Source organism: Eleutherodactylus coqui, chromosome 6 (assembly GCF_035609145.1).
Source record: "Eleutherodactylus coqui strain aEleCoq1 chromosome 6, aEleCoq1.hap1, whole genome shotgun sequence".
Taxonomy (NCBI): domain Eukaryota; kingdom Metazoa; phylum Chordata; class Amphibia; order Anura; family Eleutherodactylidae; genus Eleutherodactylus; species Eleutherodactylus coqui.
Genome location: NC_089842.1, coordinates 185,898,827 through 185,924,836, shown reverse-complemented (window position 1 = coordinate 185,924,836; position 26,010 = coordinate 185,898,827). Strand labels below are relative to the sequence as shown.

Genomic DNA, 26,010 nt, shown 5'->3' with positions numbered 1-26,010 from the left:
TCTAAGACCCTACATGCTGCTCTGACTGGCCAGTGCTGCCCACAGTGTATGTCAGGTATGAGATGCGTTAGGAAGATGAACTACTGAGCTGTAATCTTGAGCTTATGTTGTACAGCTCTTTTGTGAAATCATAATAATTATGGGGTAATAATAAGAAATGTTGTAGTGAGAATGCAGAAGATGGCAAAACGTTAACAATTTTAAAGGGGTTGTCCGAGTTAGGCAAAGGGCATCTCAATGAGTGCCCCATGGTATAAAATAGTAAAGCACTTGATGCTCACCTCTGCCGCTCGTCCCCCACTAGCGACTCTGGGGCCCCCTGCTAACAAGATCTTTACAGGCTGCAGTCAGCCCGAGTCATCTCCAAACAAGCTGCAGCCAATGACAGCGCTCAGCGATCACCCTTAAGCACTGCCATTGGCTGCAGCAGCGGGTTCATAGGACATGACAAGCTGACTGCAGACTGTATACAAACAGCACGGCTTAAACCCAGAGTTAGCGGTGAGGGATGACCAGGAAGAAGAGAGTATCAGCTGCTTTGTTATTTTATACCATGGGGGACCCATGGTATGGCCTTTAATCCATTTTAAGTCTTTGTGGAGGAAAATTGATAAGAACAATAAAAATAGGAAGAACAAGAATAATAATATGGTAGTAATAATAATGATAATAAGATTAGGATACCAATAATGAGGAAGTAATAAACATAATAGTAATATTAAATGTTGTAGTGAGATGCAGAAGGCTACGAAAACTTAAAGAGTCTTTGTGGAAAAATAATGATAAGAACAATAAAACATGAAGAACAATAACAATGTCATAATAATACTACAAATAATAGTACAATATAACAATAATGAGAAGGTGGTAATAAAAGAACTAATATTAAAGTCAGGGGGAGAATGCAGAAGAATACAAAAAGTTAACAAAACTATTTGAAAACTTTCCAGGTTTTTTTTTTTTATTGTAGAAGCTTTCAAGCAATAAAAAAGTAACAGGTTACAGAAGTATACATATCCTCTGATGTATATTAACTTCACATTATGATTAGAGATGAGCGAGCGTACTCGGCCACGCCCCTTTTTCGCCCGAGCACCGCGATTTTCGAGTTCTTCCGTACTCGGGGCGAAAAGATTCGGGGGGCGCCGTGGGTGAGTGGGGGGTTGCAGCGGGGAGTGGGGGGGGAGAGGGAGAGAGAGAGGTCTCCCCCCTGTTCCCCGCTCCACCACGCCTCCCCCCCCCTCCCGAATCTTTTCACCCGAGTACGGAAGTACTCGAAAATCACGGTGCTCGATCGAGTAATTACTCGAAACGAGTAGGTTCGCTCATCTCTAATTATGATGCTTTTATAGTGAACTGGTGTGTGAACAATTTTACTTAAAGTATTGCATGCTCTTTACGTAAATGTCACTTTTACCAAAAAGGTGAGGACTGCAATACGTACAACTAAGGCTGTTGGCTGAAATGAGATATATGCTGATGTCCTATACTAGCTGGGAAGCCTGCGGTCATCCAAAGCCCTATAAATTCTGCTGTGCTCTCCGTTATACATTTACAATCCCAAAGAGCTTTAGATACAACTGTCTATATTGAGTCTATATTCAGCAGTACACATATGTGGTCATATTCATGTACTAAAATCCATACAACACAGCACAGCGACACGTATGAACCACGGTGCATGCTTTCTTCACATTCCCCTCCTTTCTCCGGCTCTGTTTGCTCAAGACCTTTCAACTAAACCAACAAGGTCTTTGTGATTGGATTGACATGGTGCTAACAAGACTCTTAATGCCCAAATCAGGCTGAATGCAGGTAGAGTTCTCGCTAGTACCAACAACACCGGGATCTTAAGCACAGAGCCACACAAGCACTTTCAAACCGCCAACAGAGAGTCCAGGAAAAAAATAATAATTCCTTTCCCCTCCTTGAGCAAATATTACCTTGCATTAAGTGAGCCACGTCATTGGTGCACGTAAGGCTCCAGCCCAGACTCACCTGCAGACTTCTCAGCTATCTTGGCCTCCGTCGCTTGCTCCAGCAGCTGCACATCCAACTTCAGTGTTTCCAGGTCTCTCTCTTTGCTCATCAGAGCTTCTCGGAGCTGCGAATAAACAGGGAAACCAGCAATCAATGGATGATAATAGGAACAGGCTCTGCAACCTTTTCCGTGTTTGCACATCCATCTCCACACATCTCCGCAGTAGAAAACAATACGACTGCGGCAGACTATTTATTTTATAATGTAAGTAAATGTTTAGCATTTAGACGCAGCACAGCTTCCAATGCTACACTGCCGCTTCTTAGGTAAATGCAAGGAGGCGCGGGCCTGTGCCTTAAAAAAAAAAACTCTCAGTTGGATTCATTGAGTTAAAAGGGTTAACTGATCAAGAAAACCCATTATTAATCACGGATTCTAAGTAAATAATGTGTAGCCGCAGCAGCTACAATGAGCGCCTCCCTCTGGAGGACCCGACATGCCTATGCATTATACGGACAGGCCATTAATTTCAATGTTAAAAATGTATCGCACAAAAATAGCAAGTTTGTGCTTTGCAATTTTTGTGCAATGCGTTTTTAACATTAGAAAGTCATATTGACATTTTTGTTAAAAAAAAATCTGCGATATTGCAATTTCAGGTGTGAAAGCAGCCAAATGCTTCATTTCACCTGTAGGGGTGCTGCAGGGAACGTGAGCATTTGCAGCCCTGATTCCTCCACATATTAAAGGGATTACATTGTTTATATAGTTTTAAGCACTCTATGCTGAAAAAAAGGAATACTGTGGCGCCAAAGCGCTGTTTCTGTGCTCCTGCATCGGTTTACAGGACATCACAGAAGACCCATTGATGTCCTGTAAACCTGTCATGTGGGCTTCTAATCTAGACGCTTTGAGGCAGGTTTATGGGACATCACTGATGGCGGCGCTGTCTGGCATCCTGTTTGCTGCAGTGGTCCCATGGGTAAACAAGCCACATGAATGCTGCAATCCAATAAAGAGAAGACCAGAGGTGTAGGAGTTGCACTGGAGAAGTAGCACGGCAGCAGCAGGCTTTCTGCACGGAGATTCCGCCAGCAATTATATTTACCGGAATAAAGCAGTAAAGTGGACAAGATTTGCAAAAATCACGTCCACACGCTGCGGTCAAGCCATGCTGTAATTAAAATGCCACGCGGAATCAAAAGCCGCGGCATGCCAATTTTCTCGTTGTTTCCGCTGCAGCCATCTCTCCTCTCTATAGAGAAGAGCTGGCTACAGTGGAATAAGCCGTTTGAAAACCCGCGACAAAAACCCAGAGGACATCAAGCTGTGAAAATCTCGCTGAATTTCCAAGCAGTCCCGCTGTGGACATTCCACGTGATTTCCGCCCCGTGTGACCGCAGCCTTACAAATCTGAAAACCCCCTTAGTGCTGACAGCTATAGGTATCAGCTGAAGAGAAACTAGTCATCCTCACCAGGGACTCCTCACAAAAAAAAAAAATCTGAAGCAGACAGTCCCCTTAAAATCCTGCAAATTCTATTCTAACAATTTATTGCAGAAGTTATACTTGTTGCTGAATTGTTGCCAGTACAATAATTCAGAGCCCTGTAACACCCACCTCTGCTTATCAATGCAGATGTCAATATACGTGGTGACCTACCCAAAAACCAGCTGAACATGACTGGTTAGTGGTTAACCATTATAACAAGTTTTATTTTAGGAGGAAACGCTCCTGGAATGGTTACTCCATCCTCCTTTTAACAGCGCAAAACTTTAGTTAACACTTAGCTTAGCTAAATGCATTAAATGCATCTAAGGATTAGCACTAGAAATCCTACCCGCTGCTGACGTCAGACCATAAGATACATTGGTGAGACTGCCAACCCAAACCCAAGTGCTGAATGAAATCCAAGCTACAGTAGCATGCTATTAATATTTCACTGCTCCCGATTTTCATTGGATTCACAATAGTGTATAAAAAAATTTAAATAAAGTAAAAAGTGCATAGGTCGTTAAAGGGGTGTTTCCAACTGAAGAGATCGCTAAAGTTTGAGAGATGACTAAAGCATGCTATTACTTCATGATTAGTGAGCGGGGCCCGACATAAGCTCGTGCCAAAGACAGGCCAGGCATGTTTGACTTGGCAGCACTCATCTGACCCATTTGTTCTTAAATATGTGACCTGTGCCTTTACCCCATCAGTGGTTCCTCAGTAGACCCCCTACTTCACCTACTTCTCGTACTGCAGTCAGAGTTCTGGGACTCTTACTGATCCCAATGATGAAGGAACAGGAGGACTTCTGTCACCTTTTATAAAGCACACTTCAAGACCGTTCTGTTCAAGGAGTTGTCCCACACAAAACATTTTTCACCAATCCACAGGATAGGGGATAAATATATGATCTCTGGGGGCCCAAGGCTGGGCACACTACAATCACAGGAACATATATCCTAGGCCCCCTTCCCCCTTGAATGATGCAATGTGGTAGTGGTAGACACACTTGCCCCCTGCTGCTCCATTCAATGTTTATGGGACTGAAAGAGATAGCTGAGTACGTTATGTGGTTCTCTCTGTGAATCCTGTAAGTTTTGAATGCAGTATGAATGTGTGACCACTGCTCCATTCCAACTCCTCTGGATGGTGGCGCTTGGACCCCCTCTTCTAGTCATTGTTCGGAACCCATTAATCACATCTCTCTCCGGATAGATGAGAAATGTTTTTATCTTGAGATAACTACTTTAATCCCTTAGTGACCAAGTGTTTGTTTTTTCCTCCCCCTTTTAAAAAATCGTAATGCCTTTATTTATCCATAAAGTAGCTGTATGCTACTTTAGTATGCTTTGCTCACTCCTGCTGTATGATGCCACAGCATTACATCATACTGTAATCTGACAGGCAGCCTATCAGGCCACCCCATGGGTATGGCTTGACAAGCGTACTGCCAAAACAGCTCTGGGGCCTTTCAGAAGGCCCCCGGCTGCCATTAAACTCGGCATGGCACGGCTCCCTGTGATCTCATCGCTGGGGGGGCCGTATAGGACCCCCAAATATTGTTCGGGGGATTTAAATGTCGCTGTTAAAATTGACAGCGGCATTTAAAGGGTTAACACCCCCAATCGACTGAGGCTTGTCGGCGCTGTTGCCCTCAGGTGTCAGAAATCGCTGACACCCATGATGTATGGAGGGAGGTTGCAGCTGCAGGACGTAAAAACACTATGCGGCCGTCACTAAGGGGTTAATGTTCTTATAGGTTTAGGAGACCAATTTTGAACATAAAGTGTAGTCATTTTTTTCATAATGCACTACAAGCAATGGAGAGAGCCCAAACATCAATATGTTTTGCTCAGTGAGGTCGCGATTGAAAAACATTGAGTAGTCTTGGTCGACAACATGAAATCCCTAGTTAACACAGAAATACGCCCTTTTGAGATTTTTATCCAGTTTGCAGTAAGGTTTAGGACTTGTGAAACAAAAATTGATTCCATTTTTTTTCTAAGATACTTTGTGTTCTAATTCTACATCTTTTTGAACAACTCTGCCTACTGTCAGTGAATGGAACCTTTCTTGTTTTTCTAACTGAGTGATAGTTTGGCCATTACAGACATGTCGTATAGCACAAAATAGTACCTGTGCTAATCACGTGCTGTGCACAATATATAGTTAAAGCAATATACTATGGGCAGCCAGTCTCTGTTGTATATACTGGTAATATATCGAGCAATTGGCTAAAATATTACTACTAGGCGCAGAACTCTTAAACCACCATATGTAGAGTACTAGCGGCCGCTTAACCCTCCATTGACGTCACTCACATGGAGGTGGACTTTATAAAGCCAAACATGTTTTCCAGTTAGTAAACTAGTAATACATTCACTGCAGATAATGATCAGGAATAATGCAGAAACAGAACCACTGAGAGGTTGGTCTTCATGCGAGTTTGAGAAAACCTTACACCTGTTCATAAACAAGTTATAAGCTCCTACATGTAAACAGTAACACTTGGTTGGTTGGTTATTGGCACACCAAATCACAAAGGTGAGGAAAACAACAAAGACATTATTCACTGAAAAAGCCAAAAATACAATGCCTGAAGGTCTGCAAAGCAGACACGGTCACCATAGGCACGATCGCCATAAGGCAGGCACAATCGCTGTAGGGCAGGCGCAATGGCCGTAAGCCTTAAAGATATGCAGTATCCTGTATGGTGGGTCACCATCCATCTGTGGCTGGCATCTTTGGTATCGTTCACATGTGCAGGCTTTCTTTATATGCAGTCACTCGTCCCTAATCTGGGCTGGGATGAGTGGGTGACTGCATATTAGCCTGCCATGAACAAGTTGCTCCTCTACACTATTGTCTGGCTGACTGCATATCTTTAGGGCTTACTGCCATTGCGCCTGCCCTACGGCAATTGTGCCAGTGGCAATTGTGCCTGCCTTACGGTGGCAATTGTGCCAGACCTTCAGGTATTGTATTTTTGGCTTTTTCAGTGAATAATGTTATTGGCACACCACGTTTAACAGGAGGAGCAATAGAGTATTGATGCGCCGCAATGGACATAACATAAGAAAGGGGCATTTATGACCCCTTTTTCCAAATCACACACATCTATGAAACAATGTGGCCAAGGGCTACCGTTCCAGCAAGTGATATTTTAAAAGTATATGACAAAAATAGTTCCCATTTAGTTTGTTGCATGCTTCTTGCCCCTTAATCCATGAAATTCTCAAGACCTGATGAATAATGTAATAATAATTTGACTTGAGATTGTGGAAACCTTCAGTAGGCCTGAGCTCATAGTGCCAACAGCTTAAGTTGGCCATACATTACAGACAGCTGATGGTCGAATAAGCTGACTGCTATTCTTTCTGAATCTCCTCCATACAAATGAACAATGGGTTCAGCTGAGTGTCCATGTGTTCTGAGTGGGTAAGCTTCTGCTAGTCACCTCTGTGCAGGGCATATCCTTCCTACTAACAGATCCTTCTTTTATCGCCGACATCTGTGGTCGACTGCAACTCCAGGCCTTTCCATACATATTAGATGGCAGGCTCTTCCCGAAAAAAAATCTGTGGGTTTGGCCAACATCTGTATGGCCAGGAGCAAAACTCTGCTCCTCCTCTAGGTCACTGCAGCAGCCGTCTGTATATTAGGGTATCTAACATGTAAGTGCCAACTTAATCATTTGCCTTCCTCTGGACCAACAAGGGTGGGGGTTGAAACAGGCTGAACCAGATGGACATTGTCTTCATTCAGCCTAACATGATGTGTTACTATGTTATATCCCAAAGGGGCCATAAAGACTAGAACATAGCTTGTTTATTAGCCTCTTTCACTGTGAACCCACTTAGCAATTCTGCAGAACTAAGAGAAGTTTTATCACAAACGTCTATGTAGTCCTTGCATATAATGAACAGGAAATAAAGTGTTTCAGCCTAACAAGGACTTCATATAGAGATTCCTGAGATGTGAATGTACCCGAAGTCTGAGGTTGCGCACAGAGAAAAAAAAATATTTCAACCATACAGGGTATTCTGACTAATCTCTAGAGGCGATTTAGAAGGACATCATAAGACCAAAGCAAACAAAAAATACAATAGGTCGAAAGGTCAGAAAAGTACCTCTACAAGGGTCTTGTGGGTAAAGTAGGGATAGTCGCCAAGATCAAAGCTCCACATCGCCTGCAAAGTCCATATCCACATATTGAATTAAAAGGTGATCCCAATTTGATAAAAGGTTGCTGCACTGGTTTTATAGTACCCAAATATCGAATAAAAACCTTTAGGCATAAACAATGCAAACTTTTATCTGTCGCTTACCTTCAAAAAAAAAAAAAAGCCCCAAAAAAATCTAGCAAAGGAAGTTGGAAGGCGAGTGTGTTTTTGGATCTGGAATTTGTCACAAACCATTTAGAAATAACCTTTTTGCGTAGTTGGATTTGTTACGAAACCAGGTAACACAGGAAGTAAGCCTTGGCTTCGGATACAGCTATCAGCTACTTGGCCTCTGAGACATACTCCATGTCAAATGGCACATGCAGAAGAGATAAGGGCATACATAGCATCTAATCTGAAGGTGGGGCATTTTATGACTACTGCTGATGTTTCCACACACCCTGTGTGATAACCCACAAACCTATACAAGGAAGATTCAAAAGTTGAAAGCCATTATAGACGGGGAATGAATAAGGACAAAAAACAATAGGTGCCTTTTATTTCTTTTTGTTACGCTATTAGTATTGGAACAGGTTACAGGCAGTGATAGCTTCTGGTCATGTCAGGCTTGATAGAATAAAAGAATAGCTTCCTGTAAAATCAAAACGCACAATGAGCCGTTATAATTCTGTGAGCCAAGGAAAGCATTCAGGGAGTGATCGGAGCTTCGTCCCAAGTGGAGAAGAAAGCATTCTGGATACAGCAGATATGTGGTAAGATCCACATAGAGAACAAGTTTACCCCGTGCCTGTGGTCATGCTGGTGTCAAGTAATAATAGCAGAATGCATTGTGGGAAGCACGTATGTTATTCTATTGTTTTACATTCTGGCAAAAAAAGGAGACGATATAAAAGGCCATGTACTTTGTGAACAATGACACAAGGAAATCTTGTAAAAGAAGCTAACAAACAGGGAGTAATGCCTACAACTAATTTATTTATTAACAATTATACTCTCATAATTCATCTCAATGGGACAGCTAGAGACATCCAAGCATGTGGACTTAGCTACCTCCAGCGCTCCTACTAAAAAGGATTGGCACGGTAGTGTGCATGTGCGCCCATCGCTCTAGACGCCCTCTGGACCTCTGTTCTCCAGACTGGCAGGGATCCCAGCAGTTAGACCACCAACGATTAGCTAGTTATCCCCTATGCTGTGGACACTTTAATTTTGTGAGACAACCCCTTTAAATAAGGATTGGTTCAGAAAAGGGCATAAGGCATCACAGCTCGGAATCAAATGGACATCACAATAGTTGGTCATATTATTAGAGTAATGCCAGACTAGGAATATTCAGGGCAATGTCTGTGCACCTGTGTTGAAACTGTCTCAACGCCTGAGGATGTTAATGAGTAGCATAAGTTGCCATTTAATTAGAGGTAAGAAGATTGGTTGACTAGTGCTCCAAGTATAGGGTTTACTGAGGAGGTGGCTACAGGATAATAATCGGTGATTGAAAAAGTAAAGGAGTAGGACTTACCATGTGAGGAGCACCCGTCGAGGGACAGGCATCCACACAGTTGGTCCAAAAAGATCTTGTAGGGGGGTCAGAAACAGCAAAAATCCCTACCGGGAGTTATTTAGGGAGAGCGTCAAGGGAGGAACCGTAGGTAAAAAACCTCAGTTGTAACCAGTGAAAAAATAGCAGAAAAAGAACCCGGTGCTTCTGTGCTCATAGGGATGGTGTGGAGAATGCAAGTGAAGTAATAAGTGACACTTACTTCGTAGAGGAGCCCTATAGGCAATGGACAGGGCTCCTCTAAATCCGGGAACGTCCTTCAAGAATCAGCGGATAATCCTGGTAATGTTCAATTATTTATTGGTAATACGACAAAAGATGCAGACATAGGAAACAATGGGGAGAATCAATGAAGTGCAACGCGTTTCGGAGCAACAACAAGTTCCTTTTTCAAGCACAAGTCTGGCGGTTAGTTGCTGGTTGCTTGAGTTAGTTGGACATCTACCTCATTGATTGCACTTCATTGATTCTCCCTATTGTTGCCTATGTCTGCATCCCTTGTTGTATTACCAATAAATAATTGAAAGTTACCAGGATCATCCGTTGATTCTTTAAGGACGTTCCTGAATTTAGAGGCGCCCTGTTGATTGCCTGTAGAGCTCCTCTACATAGTAAGTGTCACTCTTTACTTCACTTGTATTCTCCACACCATCCTACTAGCACAGAAGCATGGGGTTCTTTTCCTTCTATTTTTCTGCCTTTTAATTAGAGGCAGGGACAGTGATGGACATGCTGAGGGATGCTCTGCTCGTTGACGTGGAACTGGCTGATACATTGGAAACAGTGGGAATCAGTGCAGGAAAGAGGAAGAAAGTGAGGAAGACTGGAGAACCAACATAGTAAGAAAAATCAAAAATCGCTGCATCAAGTCCACAGTTAGAGCAAATATATATAATCTTTGCCCAACAGTTGTGCATCTCTTCATCCTTATCTTCCTAGCTTAGGAATAAAATGCTAGAACTACAAACTTGCCAGAACTACTGGCGGGACATAAAGGGAAGAAACAAAAAAAAGGGAGCAGAAAAGAGGGGTGCAGTGTTCCTTAGATAACAATTCAGTTCTACATAAGATTCAGGTCCAGACATGTCAAGTTTCCTTGTTCTCACTGACTTGCACTCGCTCTTTGACCCCCAACACTTGGGGCTGGTGTGACCAATACAAACATGTGATGGCATTAGGATTACATGATTTATTGGAGTCATTGTAGCATCGGCTGATGGCTTAGCTCCTCCTCTACATTTTTTGACGCGCTTTCAGTGCAAAGCTAGGCACCAGCGGGGATAGCAGAAGAAGAAACAACAAGCCTCTGAGGCTGCCATCATGAGACAGATGGTGCACTGTTAGTCCATGAGTGGCTCTACCTTACTACTCAGCTGAGATGCCTCAGGGCTGGAGGTGGGACAGAGACTTAAAGGTACTAAAGAGCTCAGCAGACGCCACTTTTTGTTAATCTCTCTTTCACTGTTTTATATTTGTCCTGCTTGGTCTTTTTTTCATCCTGCGCTCAGGGATGTCCCAAGTCTTTATGCTGCCTGAGGTGAAGTGCGAAATAGTGCCCCCCCCCACACACACAAAAAACACTAATTTTACAGGCATTGAAAGCGCCAAAACACAAGATACCCCTATTTGAACCATTGAGACTTGCCTGAAGTGATAGAGTAACAGTGCTTCCAGTAGTGGCCCCATTAATGGCCCCAGTAGTTATAGGTACCCCATTATTGACCCCAGTGGTAATAGTGACCCAGTTAGTAGCCGCAGTAGTAACAGTATCCCCCTTAATGGTCTAAGTATTAATAGTGACTGCCAGTGTGTTTTCAGTAGTAATAGCAACCCCCATAGTGGCCCCAGTAATAGGAATGTCCCCAATAGTGATGCAAGTAGAAATAGTGTTTCCCATAGTGGCTCTAGTAGTAATATTGCCCCACAGTTGAACTCCGGTTGGGCATCAATCCAACAAGCAGTTAAATCACTAAGTTTACAACTCTGCTCCAGCGGCAACCATCGCTGCTGTAAACAGTCTGTGACCGCTGACCTCTCCGCTCAGCATCTGCGCTGGATACAGGCTGTTGTCTGCATACAGGAAAAAGGGTCACAGGCTGATTGAAGTGGTGGTGAACACTGTTGGATGAGGGCTGCAAACTAAGTGAGTCAACCGCTTGTTAGGCCCCAGCCGCCTCACGACTGGCAATTATTGTTTACTAGCCATTAATATGGCCGGTAAAAAACAATTACTGTCCGGGTGGCAACTCACCACCCCTCTGAGGTCCTGAAGATTGCGGCGGAAGGCTCAAGTTGTCTCATTGGAGAAGTGCCCCTGCCTGCATTCTTTTTTATGGTCCTGCGCTCTGCGATACTCCTGCCAGTGGTTGACCATGCCCCTTTGTACAAGTCATGCCCCTAAGGCTACTCCCACTTTTGCTGTGACATGGGAATCACCCCGTATAAGGCTCTCCCAGGTTGACATCTCTGCAAGTATGTTAAAAACAAGGTGGCCTACTCTTTGGGTTCTGTAATGGTTACCATTAGTGGCTATAACATTGGATAAGACAGTAAACAACCCAGAAAGACTTCATAAAAGCACCTACTTTAGGGCTCATTTACACGGGCGTGTTTTCTGCCCATATTATGTCAGTATTTTTACGGACGTAATACGAACAACATAAACTCCACTGATTTGCATTGGGGTATTTAGTACTGCGGTTTTATGTATCATGCTAATTAGTCACAGACTAATTAGTCACATACACACGCAGTGAAAACGGTGTGCTTTTCACGCACTGAAACGGCATACGCCCGCATGCATGAGCCCTTAGGGGCTCTTATTTACAGGTAGCCGATTGATCTTCAAGGAATAAGCTGGTAACTTTCTAACTTCAGTTTCTTTTATTAAGGATGAGGAAATAAAAGGTATAAAACCGAGAACTGTCATCGCACTAAGACTAGATTAATTACTGATATTAAAACGGATTGTTCGAATCCGAAATGCCACCTCGGACTGGTAGACATTCCCGGTTATTTATATATTGTTTCATGTTGGCATGGAAACCAACCTTTGCTGGTGAGAAGGTTATATCAGTGGTAAAATCTGCTGCTCCTTATTACTGTAGATGTTGACCTAGCTGTCATCTTCCTGATATCGACTTGCCACTCTCCTAGATGAGGTTTTTATTGCTTCCCCGGGAATACAGATTGTGAATACTTGCAATATTGAGGTAATCTGGCTTTGCCCCTACACTTTCTTACTGCTCAAAAGCCATATTAACATTTCTGAACCAGGGACAAGCCATTATAACAGAAAGTCATATTTCTTTACTACCTGCCAATCTGAGAAAAACAAGTCGGCGCTCCTCCGGCTGAGGCTTGCTTCTGATGATGTCACTGTCGGATATAATGTGGCTAAAATCACAGTTCACTCGATATAATCAGGTCACGATAATGACAAGTTGAGTGACTAAAGTTAATGGGGTTGTCTGAGATTGGACAAAATGCAGCTGTGGGCTTGCAAAAACAAAAGATCCATTACTTACTTGGTGTAATGGGGTGTACCCTATTGTTATTTCTGTTCTTTTAGATGCTTTTACTGGTAATATGCTATTGTGTAAGATGTCTTTTTAAGTTAGGTCGGAGGTGTGAGTCTCAGGAACCAGAAGAGGAAACTCAGCCGGCACCATACTGATGGCACAGTTGAGCACTACACCCAATACCGTTGGGATGTGGGAGGTTGAGCTCTAGCGGGTACAAGTAGAAGGGGCATTGAAAGAGCACTGTACCGCGTGCTAAGATAAGGACAGACAGGGTTTGGTCTGCCTAATGGCTGTTGTTCCAACCAGTTCCTTTCTAACTGCCAACAAAGTTATTCCAAATTAAGATTTAAATCAGAATGTGGAATCAACGTGATTACCTCTTCATCACATCAAGGGCAAAGCGACAAGTTTGTGACTAGGTGTTCTTTCAAAACCTTCCATCATTGCCGTGCCCATGGGTCCATATGATCCGTGGCGTGGCACCTGAAAGACCGGAGAGCTAGGTAAGCCCCTCTAATCAGGCTCCCAATGGCCTATTCCTGAATTTGGAAAGGCTGTGGGTAGCCGAAACCTATTTCACAGCTAAATCTACCACCTTTCTAGGTAATGCCCCGAATCCTCCCCTTCTTGACTTTCTTTATGTGGCTGCAGCAATGACTTCACAACTACAAGACATGACTGCTGAAGCCAACCACTGACTTTAGCAGTAAATAATGTTATTTTATATAAGTAATGAGTCTTTCATTTTTTGATAATATACCCCCTCTACCGTAGCTAAATGTTTCTCACGTTTCTACAACCCAAGGCCACTTTCACAGCAGTATTTTTTCGGTCAGTATTTTCGCTTACTATTTGTAAAGCCAGAACCAAAAGCGGAACACATGAACAGAAAAAAGTATAATGGAATATTGGCACCTCTTTATAGAAGTTGTATGCCCTCTTTTCCAATGATGAACTATCCTTTCGATAGGTTTTCAGTAGTTGATGGACAGGAGTCCACCACTTTGGATCCCCGTCCATCAGCTGATCATCCAGCTAGCTGTCCAATGCAGCAGGCTGGAAGTCATCACCAGCGGACAGGGCAGGAAGTGTGGACACCAGATTCATTCCCATTGAAATCAATGGGAGAATCGGGCTGCTCCTCCACTACCTGCTTCTCTCCTGGTCAGGACGTCATAAGCAGAGGATAGGTCATCATTTGGAAAGAGGGCAGACAACCCCTTTAACAGTAGAAACTCAGTTAAAAAAGTAACCTAGAAGTGTAGGTAAAGTCAAGAATAGTTGAAGTTTGCGATGCAGTATCTGGCTGCATGCCTTGTACAGGTAAAATGTACTGAAACTACGTGCTTTACCTATACAGGCTACACAGTCATATACCAAATCACTACACATTACAGCTACATGTACAGGCACCCTAAGAATTGCTAGCAGAAACTTATTGAAGATTTATCAAACTCTGGTGTTTGGTCTATTTCAGGAGCCATTGTAAAGGTGTGGTAGGGACGCGCCTTCTGAGTTTCAACTGTACAACATTTATCAGTCTTACAGAAGTGACTCACCATTACAGAGCCACAAACCGAAAAATTAATGCGAAAAAAACAAGAAAGCAAACACTTGCCAGTCTGTAAGGTTCTGAAACAAAGTTTTTCAAGAAATATCAATCCATAAACACTGGGGTTTATCATATTTTCTCAAGGTTTTGGGTGATATCTTAAGGGGTTGGTCATAAATAGATGCTGGACATGGTCTGGCTTGTGCTACCTGCAGTTGAAGATGGCAATACACTATTATTCAGTTGCAAGAAAAAGTAAGCGAATGCTTCGGAATGAGCCGATTTTCTGCATTGCTTACGAATAAATTGTGGCCTTATTTTTCTCCAAGTCATAACCATAGACAAATACAATCTATTTAATCTCATAACGCACAGATAGCTGTATCATCCATGTCTTTTATTTGAGCTCACTGAATAAATATATACAGTGCAGGGAGAAAAAGTGAATCCTTAAATGTAATAACTATTGGGATTCCCTTTGAGAAGCAATCACCTCCACCCAAATGTTTCCTGTAACTGCAAATAAGATTTGCACAACATTGAGGAAAACTTTTGGACCATTCTTCGTGCAAATTAGTGTCAGTTCATCAGTATTTCTGGGCTGCCTTGTGTGCACAGTTTATTTCAGGTCATATACCACAACATCTTGGGTTAAGGTCAGGACTCTGACTTGGCCATTCCAAAACACAAATCTTTTTCAACCATGCTTTAGTTGTTTTACATATGTGCTCTGGGTTATTGTCTTGTTGCATCACCCAACGTCTCTTTAGCTTGAGGTCATGGACTGCTGCCCTTACATTCTATTGTAGAATCTTTTGATACACCTTAGAATTCATTGTTCCTTCAATGATTGTAAAGCGTCCTGAGGCAGCAAACGAACCTCAAACCATGGTGCTTCTTCCACCATGCTTCACAGTAGGGATAAGGTTTTCGTGTGCAGTTTTCTTTCTTCTCCAGACATAATGTGTATTTGTGATAAAAAGTTCAACTTTTGACTCATCCCCCAATAGAAAATTTTTCCAAAAACAACTGTGGAATGTGGGCTTGTTTTTTACAGCAGCGGCTACCTTCATGGTGTCCTTCCATTATCACCATTCTTGTTCGGTGTTTTTCTAACAGTGCTCACATTAACAGAGGTTTTTGCAGTTAGTAGACTCTTCTGCAGGTCTTTTGAGGTTGGGTTCTTTATTACTTCTTTCAAGATTGCCTGTTGGAGTAATCTTAATAGGATTCCCAGTCCTAGATAGAATACCAACAGCCCTGATCTTTCTCCATTTGTAGATAATATGTCTAAGCATGGATTCATGAACACTCAGATCTGTAGCAATGCTTTTGTAGCCTTTTCCAGCTTCACGTCTCTATATAACATGTCTTCTGAGGTTGTTTGCAATGAGGCATGGTTCACAATAACTGTCTTTGATGAGAAGAACACATTTATCAATAACCAGGCTTTGTGTGCCTTTAACTAATAGTCAAAGCATCTGTGAAAACCATACTTCCAGTCATACTTCCTTAATTGAAACAATTTTTGCTAATAGTTTCTTAGAGAAGTCAGTAAAACAGAGGTTAAATTACTCTTCCTCTCTGTACTGTGGAATTTTCACTCAATGCGCTCAATAAAAAGACATGAAAGGTACAACTCTCTGTGTGTTATTAGTTTAGTTAGATGGCATTTGTCTATAATTGTGACTTAAATAACATTCAGAGCACATTTTATCAGTAATCAATGCATAAATCCAGGTAAGACCAGAAAGTTCATAGAAACTGTAAAACTAGCAGAGTGTGCTAACAATCTAATGTGTATTCCTGTACCCACCCTCAACGCCCCAGCATGTGTTGTTGGAAAAAGTAACATTGAGCATGGTAGATTTTAACATCCCTGATTTTTTTGTTACCCAGAGTTGTCTGACAGCATCTGAACAAGGATTTTATACAGTATATATGCCTTAAAGGGATTCTGTGACCAGGTTCATGAAGTTTGACTTGGAGCAGAGCTCTGAGTCACAGAGGCGGCCTTGCCACCTTCTCCACCCGTGCATCATGCAGATTGACAGCTCTCTCCTTCTGTGTACAGTTAGTGAGTTGTCACTTTGCATCCTGAGGGTGGTAAGAGGCCGCTGCAGCCCACCTCCGTGACATCGAGCTCAGCTCCGAGTCATACTTCATGAACCTGGTGACAGAATCCCTTTAAAATGAATGTGCACTCTTGATTTTTTCATTAAAAAAAGATCAAAAGTTTGTGCTGATTCGTTTCTTTATATACATCTATAATGGTTGGAGATTGTTTTGTTTGACACATAAGAATATAATAAAATTCTAGCTGCCTGCAACCACCACTAGGAGGGGCTTAATAATGTCCTCCATAGTACATTGAACTCAATAATATTAGAGTAGTACTATATTCAGAATATTTAAGACTGTATTCAAAAAATAAACTCAAACTACTATAGAATGAAAAAATATAGTATTTAATCAGAACAGAAATTCTAACCTAAAATAGTGCGGTATTAAATCGTGGACATTCAAGGAAGAAGGGGATAAAAAAAATGCCTTCAGGAAAAAAAAGTTTGCATGTCTGACCGGCTTTTATTTAATGGGTATGGCTAAGATATGGCCGTTTAAAATAGCTGAAGGCAGTGCAAAGACCTAGGAAGTGGGATCATGTAATATCTAGACAAGGCAATATTAACACATGCACTGGGCTGTACCGTGGCACTACTCTATGAACGTTCTTAGGTTGTGCTCTGAAAAGTGAAACAGGAGGACTTCCAAGATCTCCACTGCTATAGTCTCCAAGTATTAAAAATTCAGACATATTTTCTGCTGATGATCTATCTACGAAATAAGCTATCAGTAGATGATCGGTATGGGCCCACTGTTCAGGATCGTCACTGATCAGCTGATTCCTGGTGCTGGTGTCAGCATGGGCAGCGCAGGAAGTACACTGCGCTGTCTGTATTGCAGTCGCCCAGGTTGGTATTGCACACACAACTCTCATTGAATTCAATGGGAACTGTGCCTACAATACCAAACCAGGCAGCTGCATTGACAGTGGAATCGTGAATCAGCTGATCAGCAGGGATCCTGAGTGGTGTATCCCCACCAATCATTCACAGAATAGGTCATTAATAGATCATGGGAGATATCCTTGTATTGTCCCCTCATGTATTTATATATAATCATGCAGAAGCCACATTGGGTGACATCAAGCCTATGTGCCACAGTCTCATCATGTTTAGTGTGAACATCACACTAATATCACAATAATTTATTTCACCAGTTCTTTAGTTAGAATTCATTATACAGCAATGTAAATGATTATAGACTTGGCGCTCTTAGGACTGACGGAGAGAAGACGTGTAACATGTATTAGAATATACAGTATATGCATTGCATTGAGTGTTCACATCGTCTCTATATAAATTCTGCTGGTGGCAGCAGATACAGAAACCAAAAAGGAGATTTTTATGTTAAGTAATGTGGCATACATTATCTCCCAGGAGGTAGCTGAAATACAAAAACAATGTAAAAACTGTATTTTTCCACTTTGAGCAGAAATCTAAACACGCACATCCAGACAGAATCCTGTGGCCTGTACCTTTTTATTGCTTTGTCTTAGATAATCCACCTCCTGTAACAATGCCGTCAGGTTGTGCTGCCCCCCTTCAAGGGCGCCAGAGGTTGGATGATCGGGGTTGTGATGAGAATCCGGCCTGTCGCTGTGTGAAGAGCAGGAAAATATTTATTCAGTATGAGCCAATCACATGACAGCTGTCTCCCTCTTATCCCGGCGAGCCATGTGCCATCATGTTCTGTACACCTGCTTTACATATTAAGTAGGCCTCTTGGGGATAAGCCAATTGTTCCATTAGCAAAGGATGGTATTAAAGTTCAGCGTAAGAAAAAAAGTTTCCTTGCCAATGACAGTTAGCTTTTCTATGAGTCTTATGGCACATTGTAAATTAGTTAGTGTTAATGCAAACCTCCAGCCCCCTAGTGTAATCACATCATGTGTCCGCTCATTTCTCTTCATTGTCCCGTATTCTAATGTCTCTCCTCTGAAATATGACAGAGGGCTTACTTGGACTTCAGCGTCAGTAATTAATGCAATGTGCGAGGGAGTTGTGAGGGGAGATGGGGAGTGACATGCTGCATAGGTGATTACTACCAGGGTGCAGCATCCATGGGGGACACACCGTTATTTTCTGATTATGGAGGGGCATTACTGTGGTGGACATATAGCTTATTTTTGAGCAATTTGAGCAAAGGGGTCATAACTTCACTTTTCATCTCAGGCGGTAAAAAGGCTAAAAGCACCCCTGGTTATTACTATTCCAACAGAATGGAAGTGATCTCCTATGTTGTGCAGGTCACCATTAATACACTATCCTACCAAAAGGAATTGGACACTAAAGCAAGAATCAATAGTAGTAGTTATTTCTATATATTAATACTTAGTGGGGCCTCCTTTGACCCTAATGACATTGGACACTCTCCATGGCATACTTTCTACTAATGTCTGATACGCTTCAGCTGGTATTTCCCTCCATTCATCCTGCAAATGTCTGGCGAGCTCTCTCAAAAAAGATGCACGTTGTTCAAATTTCTTGACCCGATGCTCCAGTTCGCCCCAAATATGTTCGGTAGGTTCAGGTTGGGACTCTGCATGCCAGTCCAATCGTGCAACGTCTATATCCTCAAATCAACGTAAAACAGAAATGGGTTTGTGACAAGACACGTTTTGTTGGAAGTATTACTGACCATTCGGAGAAACATCCACCTGGTTTGAAGATAGAGTAGTGTGATTCGCCACTCTATAAGACATTTTTCCATTGGTCAACTGTCCAATGATGATGCTTCTTGCACAATTGTAGACAGGTCGATGTATTGTGCTTTGTTATGGACGGCTTGTGAGCAGCGGCATAACTCGCATATGCAACAGTGAACAGTTCCCGTCAAGAACTATGGCTGAAACCTCCCATGGCCTGCATCTTACATAGCATGGTTTAGGACACGTGACCTGCTAATATGACACAATCCATTCTACTGATAGGGGTGTCCAAATACTTTTGGTAGGGTAGTGTATTTATCATATACATACACTTCTGTACATTTGGTAACTACATACACAAAAGTGGAGGCTTGTTGTTAGTCATTGTTCAACCCCATTTTAACTGGCTGGGTCTTTATGACAATTCAGGATAATTTACACGTATTGGGGGCTCATGCATAAACGGCAAAAGTGTAGACCAACGCTAGTTGCTGTGCTTCACTTGTACTTGCTGCAACACTATGGCAAATATAGGTGAAGCACGGCAATTCTGCATGTGGATAAGGTGGCTCAGCTGCAACACCAATGGGCACCCTCAACCCTGACTACTCATTGCCCCAACTGAAGCAACACAACCCACATAGCCAGATGCTAAAAAAATGACACAAGGGTTGGACTGGCCCACTAAAGGACCACTCAATGGCCCAGGCTTTAATATAATAGAAGGCCCCAAAGATCCAGTAGAAGACAACCTCGTTTAATCATTTGGAGGTGACTTTGGGGCCAATCACGTCACTAAGGTCTATTTTGTATAGGACAATTCACAAAGAACCTATTATACCTTATTAATGAGATGTCCTAAGGATACAATGTTAACAACAAAGATTCAGATGCAATTAAAGGTTGATTTATTCAAGTTCTATTAAGATGGGGGTAGTACAGAACCATTGCCTCTAGCGAGCCAAAAAAAAGAAAGCCCAACACCGCATGAAAATGAGACATTACAATGTACATACAAAATATAGACATGCATTTACCTCGGCTCCTGGATGTCATTCTGCACTGTAGTTGGCATCTTCAGTGCTAATAAATTCCTTGGGGTGGGTACAGGGATAAACTCTGACTCAAGTCCTCGAGATTTCCTTGCTTTTGGAGTTACAGGTTCCATTTTTCGATCATGTGATACAGAAATCTACCAACAAGAATAATATATCATTACCGTTATAGGTCAATGACTCAATTGTATATCTCTGTGAAATGTGAATTTTATCAATTATTCAAGAAAAACATATTCCAGAGAGATACACAAAGAATTCCTATAATCGGGCATTGTTAGGAGCCAGATTATCAAATATCCAAGCATGTATATCAGAAAATCCAATATATAGACATCACATAGAATCAAAGTTGGAAAACACAGAGGATCCAAGAAAGTGGTGTTCAACTACACATGGAAAACAGAGGTTAATGAAAATGGAAAATAGCAAATAAATGCAAAAATGGAGGACAGCGCCCTACACCTTCAATACAATTAGAAATCACACTGGTATAAATTTTCTTAATCACTAGCAGTCCACGATTGTGCTGAGCCACAAGCGTTTAATTCCGGTCATGAGCATGCACAGTTCCCGGCGCCAGCCGTGGTGGAGGTGGTAGTCACTTTATGACTGCGAAGCGAACAAGGAACATCAAAGTAAGAATGCATCTTGTATATATAGTTCCCTTATTACACTATGGCTTATATATATGCTTGATAAAGGGATAAGGATAAACCTCGAAATGTGTTGCATTCCTAATGTCCATATTGACTAATGTTTGATCTGGGCTCCAATAAATTAAATGCTTGTGGCTCAACACAATCGTGGACTCCTAGTGATTGAGAGATGGAGAATTTATTATACCAATTTATTAAAATTGATGAGAAGGCTCAATTCAACAGTGATGGGGTTGATAATCCCCTCAAGAGAGTAAGTTCACTTACATCTCTCCCCTGTAATAAATGTATACACATTTATAATACATATTATAATTCACCAATAAACCCTGACTGCTACTTTATTTTGTTTTGCTTGGAAGATGGGAAATAGAGCAGGATGGCAATAGGTTGGAAATCCTGTGCACTGGCCCTTTAAATCCAATGAAGCTGGGTGTAGGGATCTAATGATAAGGCGCCACCAGCAGCTGGGAGTCCATACCACCAGATAAGGAATGTAGGAAATGGCAGTTGGTTAGTTGTTGGCATTTATATACTTTTGTTTATCCATCCAAAAGCCATAACCGTTTTAGTTCTCTGCTAATGAAGCCATTTGAGGACTTGTTTATTGGGGGGGGGCAAGTTGCATCATCTGAAGGCACCATTTAATATACATCTATAGCAATCATTAGCATGATGGGTGCCTTGTGATCATGTACAGCATGGTAGTACACTGTAGCTAAGTTACCATAACTTGGTAAATGTCAAGTTCACCTTTGCTCGGTCTGTACCATGTAATCTATTGGTAAACGTTTAAACCATTATTTCATAGGGTGGAACTGGAAAAAAAAAATTATGTACATTTTTTTTAGGTTTCAATTTTACAACATTCACTGTGAGGGGAAAAAAAACAAACAGACAATTTAGCTTAATTTTGCACTAATATACTAATTTTACTATGTTTTACTATTTTTCCAAAATAAAATCTTTTAAAAAATTGCTTTGTGTTGCCACAAAACCAAATTATGGGTCTTCTGAACGGAGCTGCGTGCTGCTTGTTTTTTTAGTGGGGTGAGCTGCACATTTTATTGGTACTATTTTGGCATACATATGACTTTTTGATCACTTTTCCTTACATTTTTGGGAGGTGGCCATAAAACAGCAGTTCTGGCATTACTTTTTTATAGCTTTTAATATGCGGAATACATACCGTGATATGTTAATAGTTCTGACTTTTAGAGACTTGGTAATAATAACAAACTATATTTATTTTATATTGCTTAATTAACCTTTTTAAAGTAATATACACCAAATTGTTTTCATTTAACTCTTAATATTTGATTCCATTAAGGGGACTTGAACGCCTGTATAATACACTGCAATACTTCTGTATTGCAGTGCATTGTACTATCAGCATTGTACTTTTAGACTTTGCCTCCTGCAGAGTGTAATAGTTGTACTAAGATTTGTCCTGGTCATGTGAAGGACATACAGGTTATATTACATTTACAATACAGTTATCAGAGACGTGTCTCTTACAGCAATCTACCTGTGTGTTCAACACATGGCCCCGGACAGGTTTCAATCCCAATGAAGTAAAAAATAAAGTTTTCTACTGGATTACAACAAGCAGATATGATGAATGACAAGAGAAAATAATAAAAAATACCACGTTGGAACATTTATCACTTGATTATGTACTTATTTGCTGAAACAGAATACCCCTTTACATGAATTGTCAGGTATAAATAGATGATGATTATGGCACTGTACTATATTACAGAGATTTTAGCTCTTTACAAATACATGAGTTATCAAATAACTTTTCAGAATAAGGTGCTATGTGTATGTACATGAGGAACAACCCTCTTTTTGCCCGTTATATGGCTTATATCCTGAAGAGTATATATCAGTTTCTTCATCCTCTCAGGACTGTTGGGAGGAGCTGGTGCTATGTGCTATAGACAGTCTGTAGAGAACTACAGGGATTCTTGCTTTCTAAATGCTAATAACACACAAACATAACCTCATCAGACAGGAGTGTGCAAAAAGACTTAGCAGTGTGCATGTGTATACGCAGCAAACGATTTCACCATTATCTCTACTTGCAGCTCTCCATGTGTCAGTGTCTTTCCCTCATCCTCCTTTCTGCATGCAGCTCAATAAGCAGTGATGACTCATCCTCTGCACAGTCTTAGTTTGCCTGTCCACAGGCGTTTTTGAATTGCGTTCCCTGCAGAAAGTGCAGATCCCCAGTCCATGAGCGGAGAATCATTGCGATTCCCCGCTCGCGACCAGCAATTCGCAGCATGCTGCGAATTGCCGCGATTCTCCGCGGTGAGCCTATCACATAGGCTCACGGCTCTGCGGGATTTCGCAATGCCCATGGACGAGAGCCCTTAGGGTTCCCACCTGCCAATCAAGAGCTACCTGGTAGTGGACAGCTAGCTAGCTGGAAAAGAGACAGCCCTTCAGAGGGATGTTTCAGCACAAAAACATGATTTTAGGTAAATAAAGTACATAGCCGGTTTGCTAATTATCACATTGGTTATGATATAAGCACAAGTTGTTTGACGTGTTAGTGGACCGTTTAAGGTCATTTTAGATGTGAAGCTGATGACACACTTACCTACACATGAACAGAATGCACATTTTAGCAGTTTTCATCTATAAATACCACACACAACGTGAACTGTCTGGAATAACAGCTGCTGCCGGACAAGAAACATTTACAAGATTTTTTCTTGAACAAATGATCAAATGCAAAGACGGCTCAATCACTTCATCACCCCTACACAACCTGTTAGAATGACTGACACGTGCGTTCACATGTATTAACCCGCAGCAAAGCATGATCAATCCTGCAAAAAAATATGTACTTATATATGTATTATCATATAGAATCTACAGCCAGTCACATAGCAATGCTTTGTTGCTCCTTATAAGAAGCTCGGTGTATGAGGGTAAGGAAGCAAGAAAATGCAGGGGAAAGAAAAGGAGGCAAGAGAGGAAAGAGGAAAGTAGGGAAAAAGAAAAGAAATGACAGAGAGGGAAGAAAGAGGGAACAAGGGAAAGTAGAGAGGAAAGAAAAGAAGGGAAGAAAGGAAGAAGGAAGGGAAAAAGAGGGAATGCATGAAAGAAGGAGGAGAAAGGGAAGGAAAGAATAGAGATAAGGAAGGAAAGAAAAGGGAATGAATGAAAGTAAGGGGAGGGAAGGAAGGAAAGAATAGAGATAAGGAAAGAAAGAAAAGGGAAGGAATGAAAGAAAGGAAATAAAGCAGAGGAAGGGAAAGAAGGGAGAAGGGAAGGAAGGAAAGAAGAGAGAGAAGGACGGAAGAGGGATGTAGCAACAGGGATAAAAGAAGGGGAAAAAAGGGATGAAAGGAGGAAGAGAAGGAAGGGGATGGAAAGAACAGTGAGGCAGGGTAGAGAGGAAGGAAGAAAGGAAGAAAGAGGGAGGGAAGGAAGAAAATGGGAAGGAGAAAAGGAGGGATGAAAGGGAAGAAGAAAGAAAGAAAGGAAGAACAGAAGAAAACGAGGAAGGAAGAACAGAAGAAAACGAGGAAGGAAGAAAAGAAAGAGGGAAGAAAAGGAGAAAGGAAGGCACTAAGGCCACCTGCAGACAGCTGGGTTGGATCCCGCTGCGAGAATGCTCGCAGCGGGATGCGGTCCCGTGCCCCTGCAGAGACCTGCGGCTCACCCGCTCCCGGCGTCTTCTCTCTGCACTATGTGCCGGCTGCCACCCAGCCAGCGCATGCGCAGAGCGGAGCAGGACCGTCACTACTGACGCTTTTGTGCGGGCCTCTGCGAGACCCACACAGAAATAGGACATGCCGCAATTTGTTTTCCGCACGTGTTTTCACACGGACAAATCGTGGCTGTGTGCATAGGGTTGCATTATCTAGTGCAATCCTATGGTAGTGGGCACGTGGAATTTCCGCCCGTGTGCAGGGGGCCTAAGACAGGAAACAGGAAAGGAAGGGGAAAATAAAGGTTATAATCAAATATTTTGACATTCAAGCATTTGTCTAGTTGTTGGCATTTTTAATTCAATGCCTATGTTAAAAGGGGTTGTTCAGTAACAGGAAGACGTTTCTGCTTTCTACCAAAAATAGTAGCACCATTGTCCACGAACCGAATCTATTAATGCAGTCTACCCCAAACAAGTGAACGAATTGATCTGCAATACCATATACAGCCTATGGGCAAGTGAGGCGCTGTTTTGAGGGAGAAAAAACGCACATCCTAATCTTGGATAACTCCTTTAAGCCATCTCTTCCAGAACCGTAAAGTAGTACCATATCTCCACCATTAAATGAATACAGAATTTCTTCGGGTTGTCATCACTGTATATACTGTACACTTATGGCACTGGCTTTTGTGAGGTCATTGTGTCTTCATGTGAAACCCATAAACAAAGCTTATATTCACAGTTGACATCTATTCAGTAGGTGCTCGATACTGAGCATTCGCCATGGTGGATACCTGTCTGAGAATGCGTCCTTGGACGTGTGCCATGGTATTACTGCAAGTACTTGTAAGAAAAGGCTGATAGCATATCATTAGGTGAACTACAGAAAAGAGGTTACAGATTTTCAGTGACAATGCTGTGAAGTCTTAAGCTGATCTGATTTCAGCGGGTTATAAAGAAGTGGGTCCGTTCAGGTAATGTGTCGAGTATTAAGTAAACAACATCTTTACTACAAAAAGCACAAAATACCTTGTGTTAAATAATGTGAACCAAAGTATCTAAACTGCAATACCAGATATCCCCTCAACTGTTCAAAATGAGACATTAAAGGGGTTATCCAGAATTAGAAAAACAGGACTACTCTTTCCAAAAGCAGCTCCACACCTGTCTATGGGTTGTGTCTGATATTGAAGCTCAGCTCCATTGAAGTGAATGGGACTGAGCTGCAATTTGCAACATAATCCATGGACACTTGTAACATAGTCATATGCATGAGACCTTACCTGTGTACATTAATAAAAGGTAGAAGGTTCTTTCTGTCTTCTTCCTATGGATAAAGTCTCCCTACATAGGGTGCCATGAGGATGTACTGCGCCGTCAGTATTATAACCTCTCCAGTAATCATCCCCCAGAACTGGTCACTATGTGCTCAGTCTAAGTTAGGCAAGACGTTGGGAGAGGGCTCCTACACCAAGCAAAAAGTTTTTTGGGTTATTTCTGTCTGGAGTTTAACTTTAAAGCGGTTATACTAAAATCACAAGTTATCCTCTATCCACAGTATA

General features: G+C 41.9%; 1 protein-coding gene across 2 annotated transcripts in view; it reads right to left on the bottom strand.

The window, feature by feature from the left end:
* Positions 1-26,010, bottom strand: part of MIPOL1 (mirror-image polydactyly 1) — a 314,859-nt gene that overhangs the window by 204,915 nt on the left and 83,934 nt on the right. For both annotated transcript variants that reach the window (XM_066608446.1, XM_066608447.1), the window contains 3 exons: positions 20,102-20,256; positions 17,892-18,012; positions 1,999-2,104 (listed from right to left, as the gene is read on the bottom strand). In XM_066608446.1, coding sequence (XP_066464543.1) covers positions 1,999-2,104; positions 17,892-18,012; positions 20,102-20,256 — 382 coding nt within the window. The remainder of the gene's footprint in view (positions 1-1,998; positions 2,105-17,891; positions 18,013-20,101; positions 20,257-26,010) is intronic.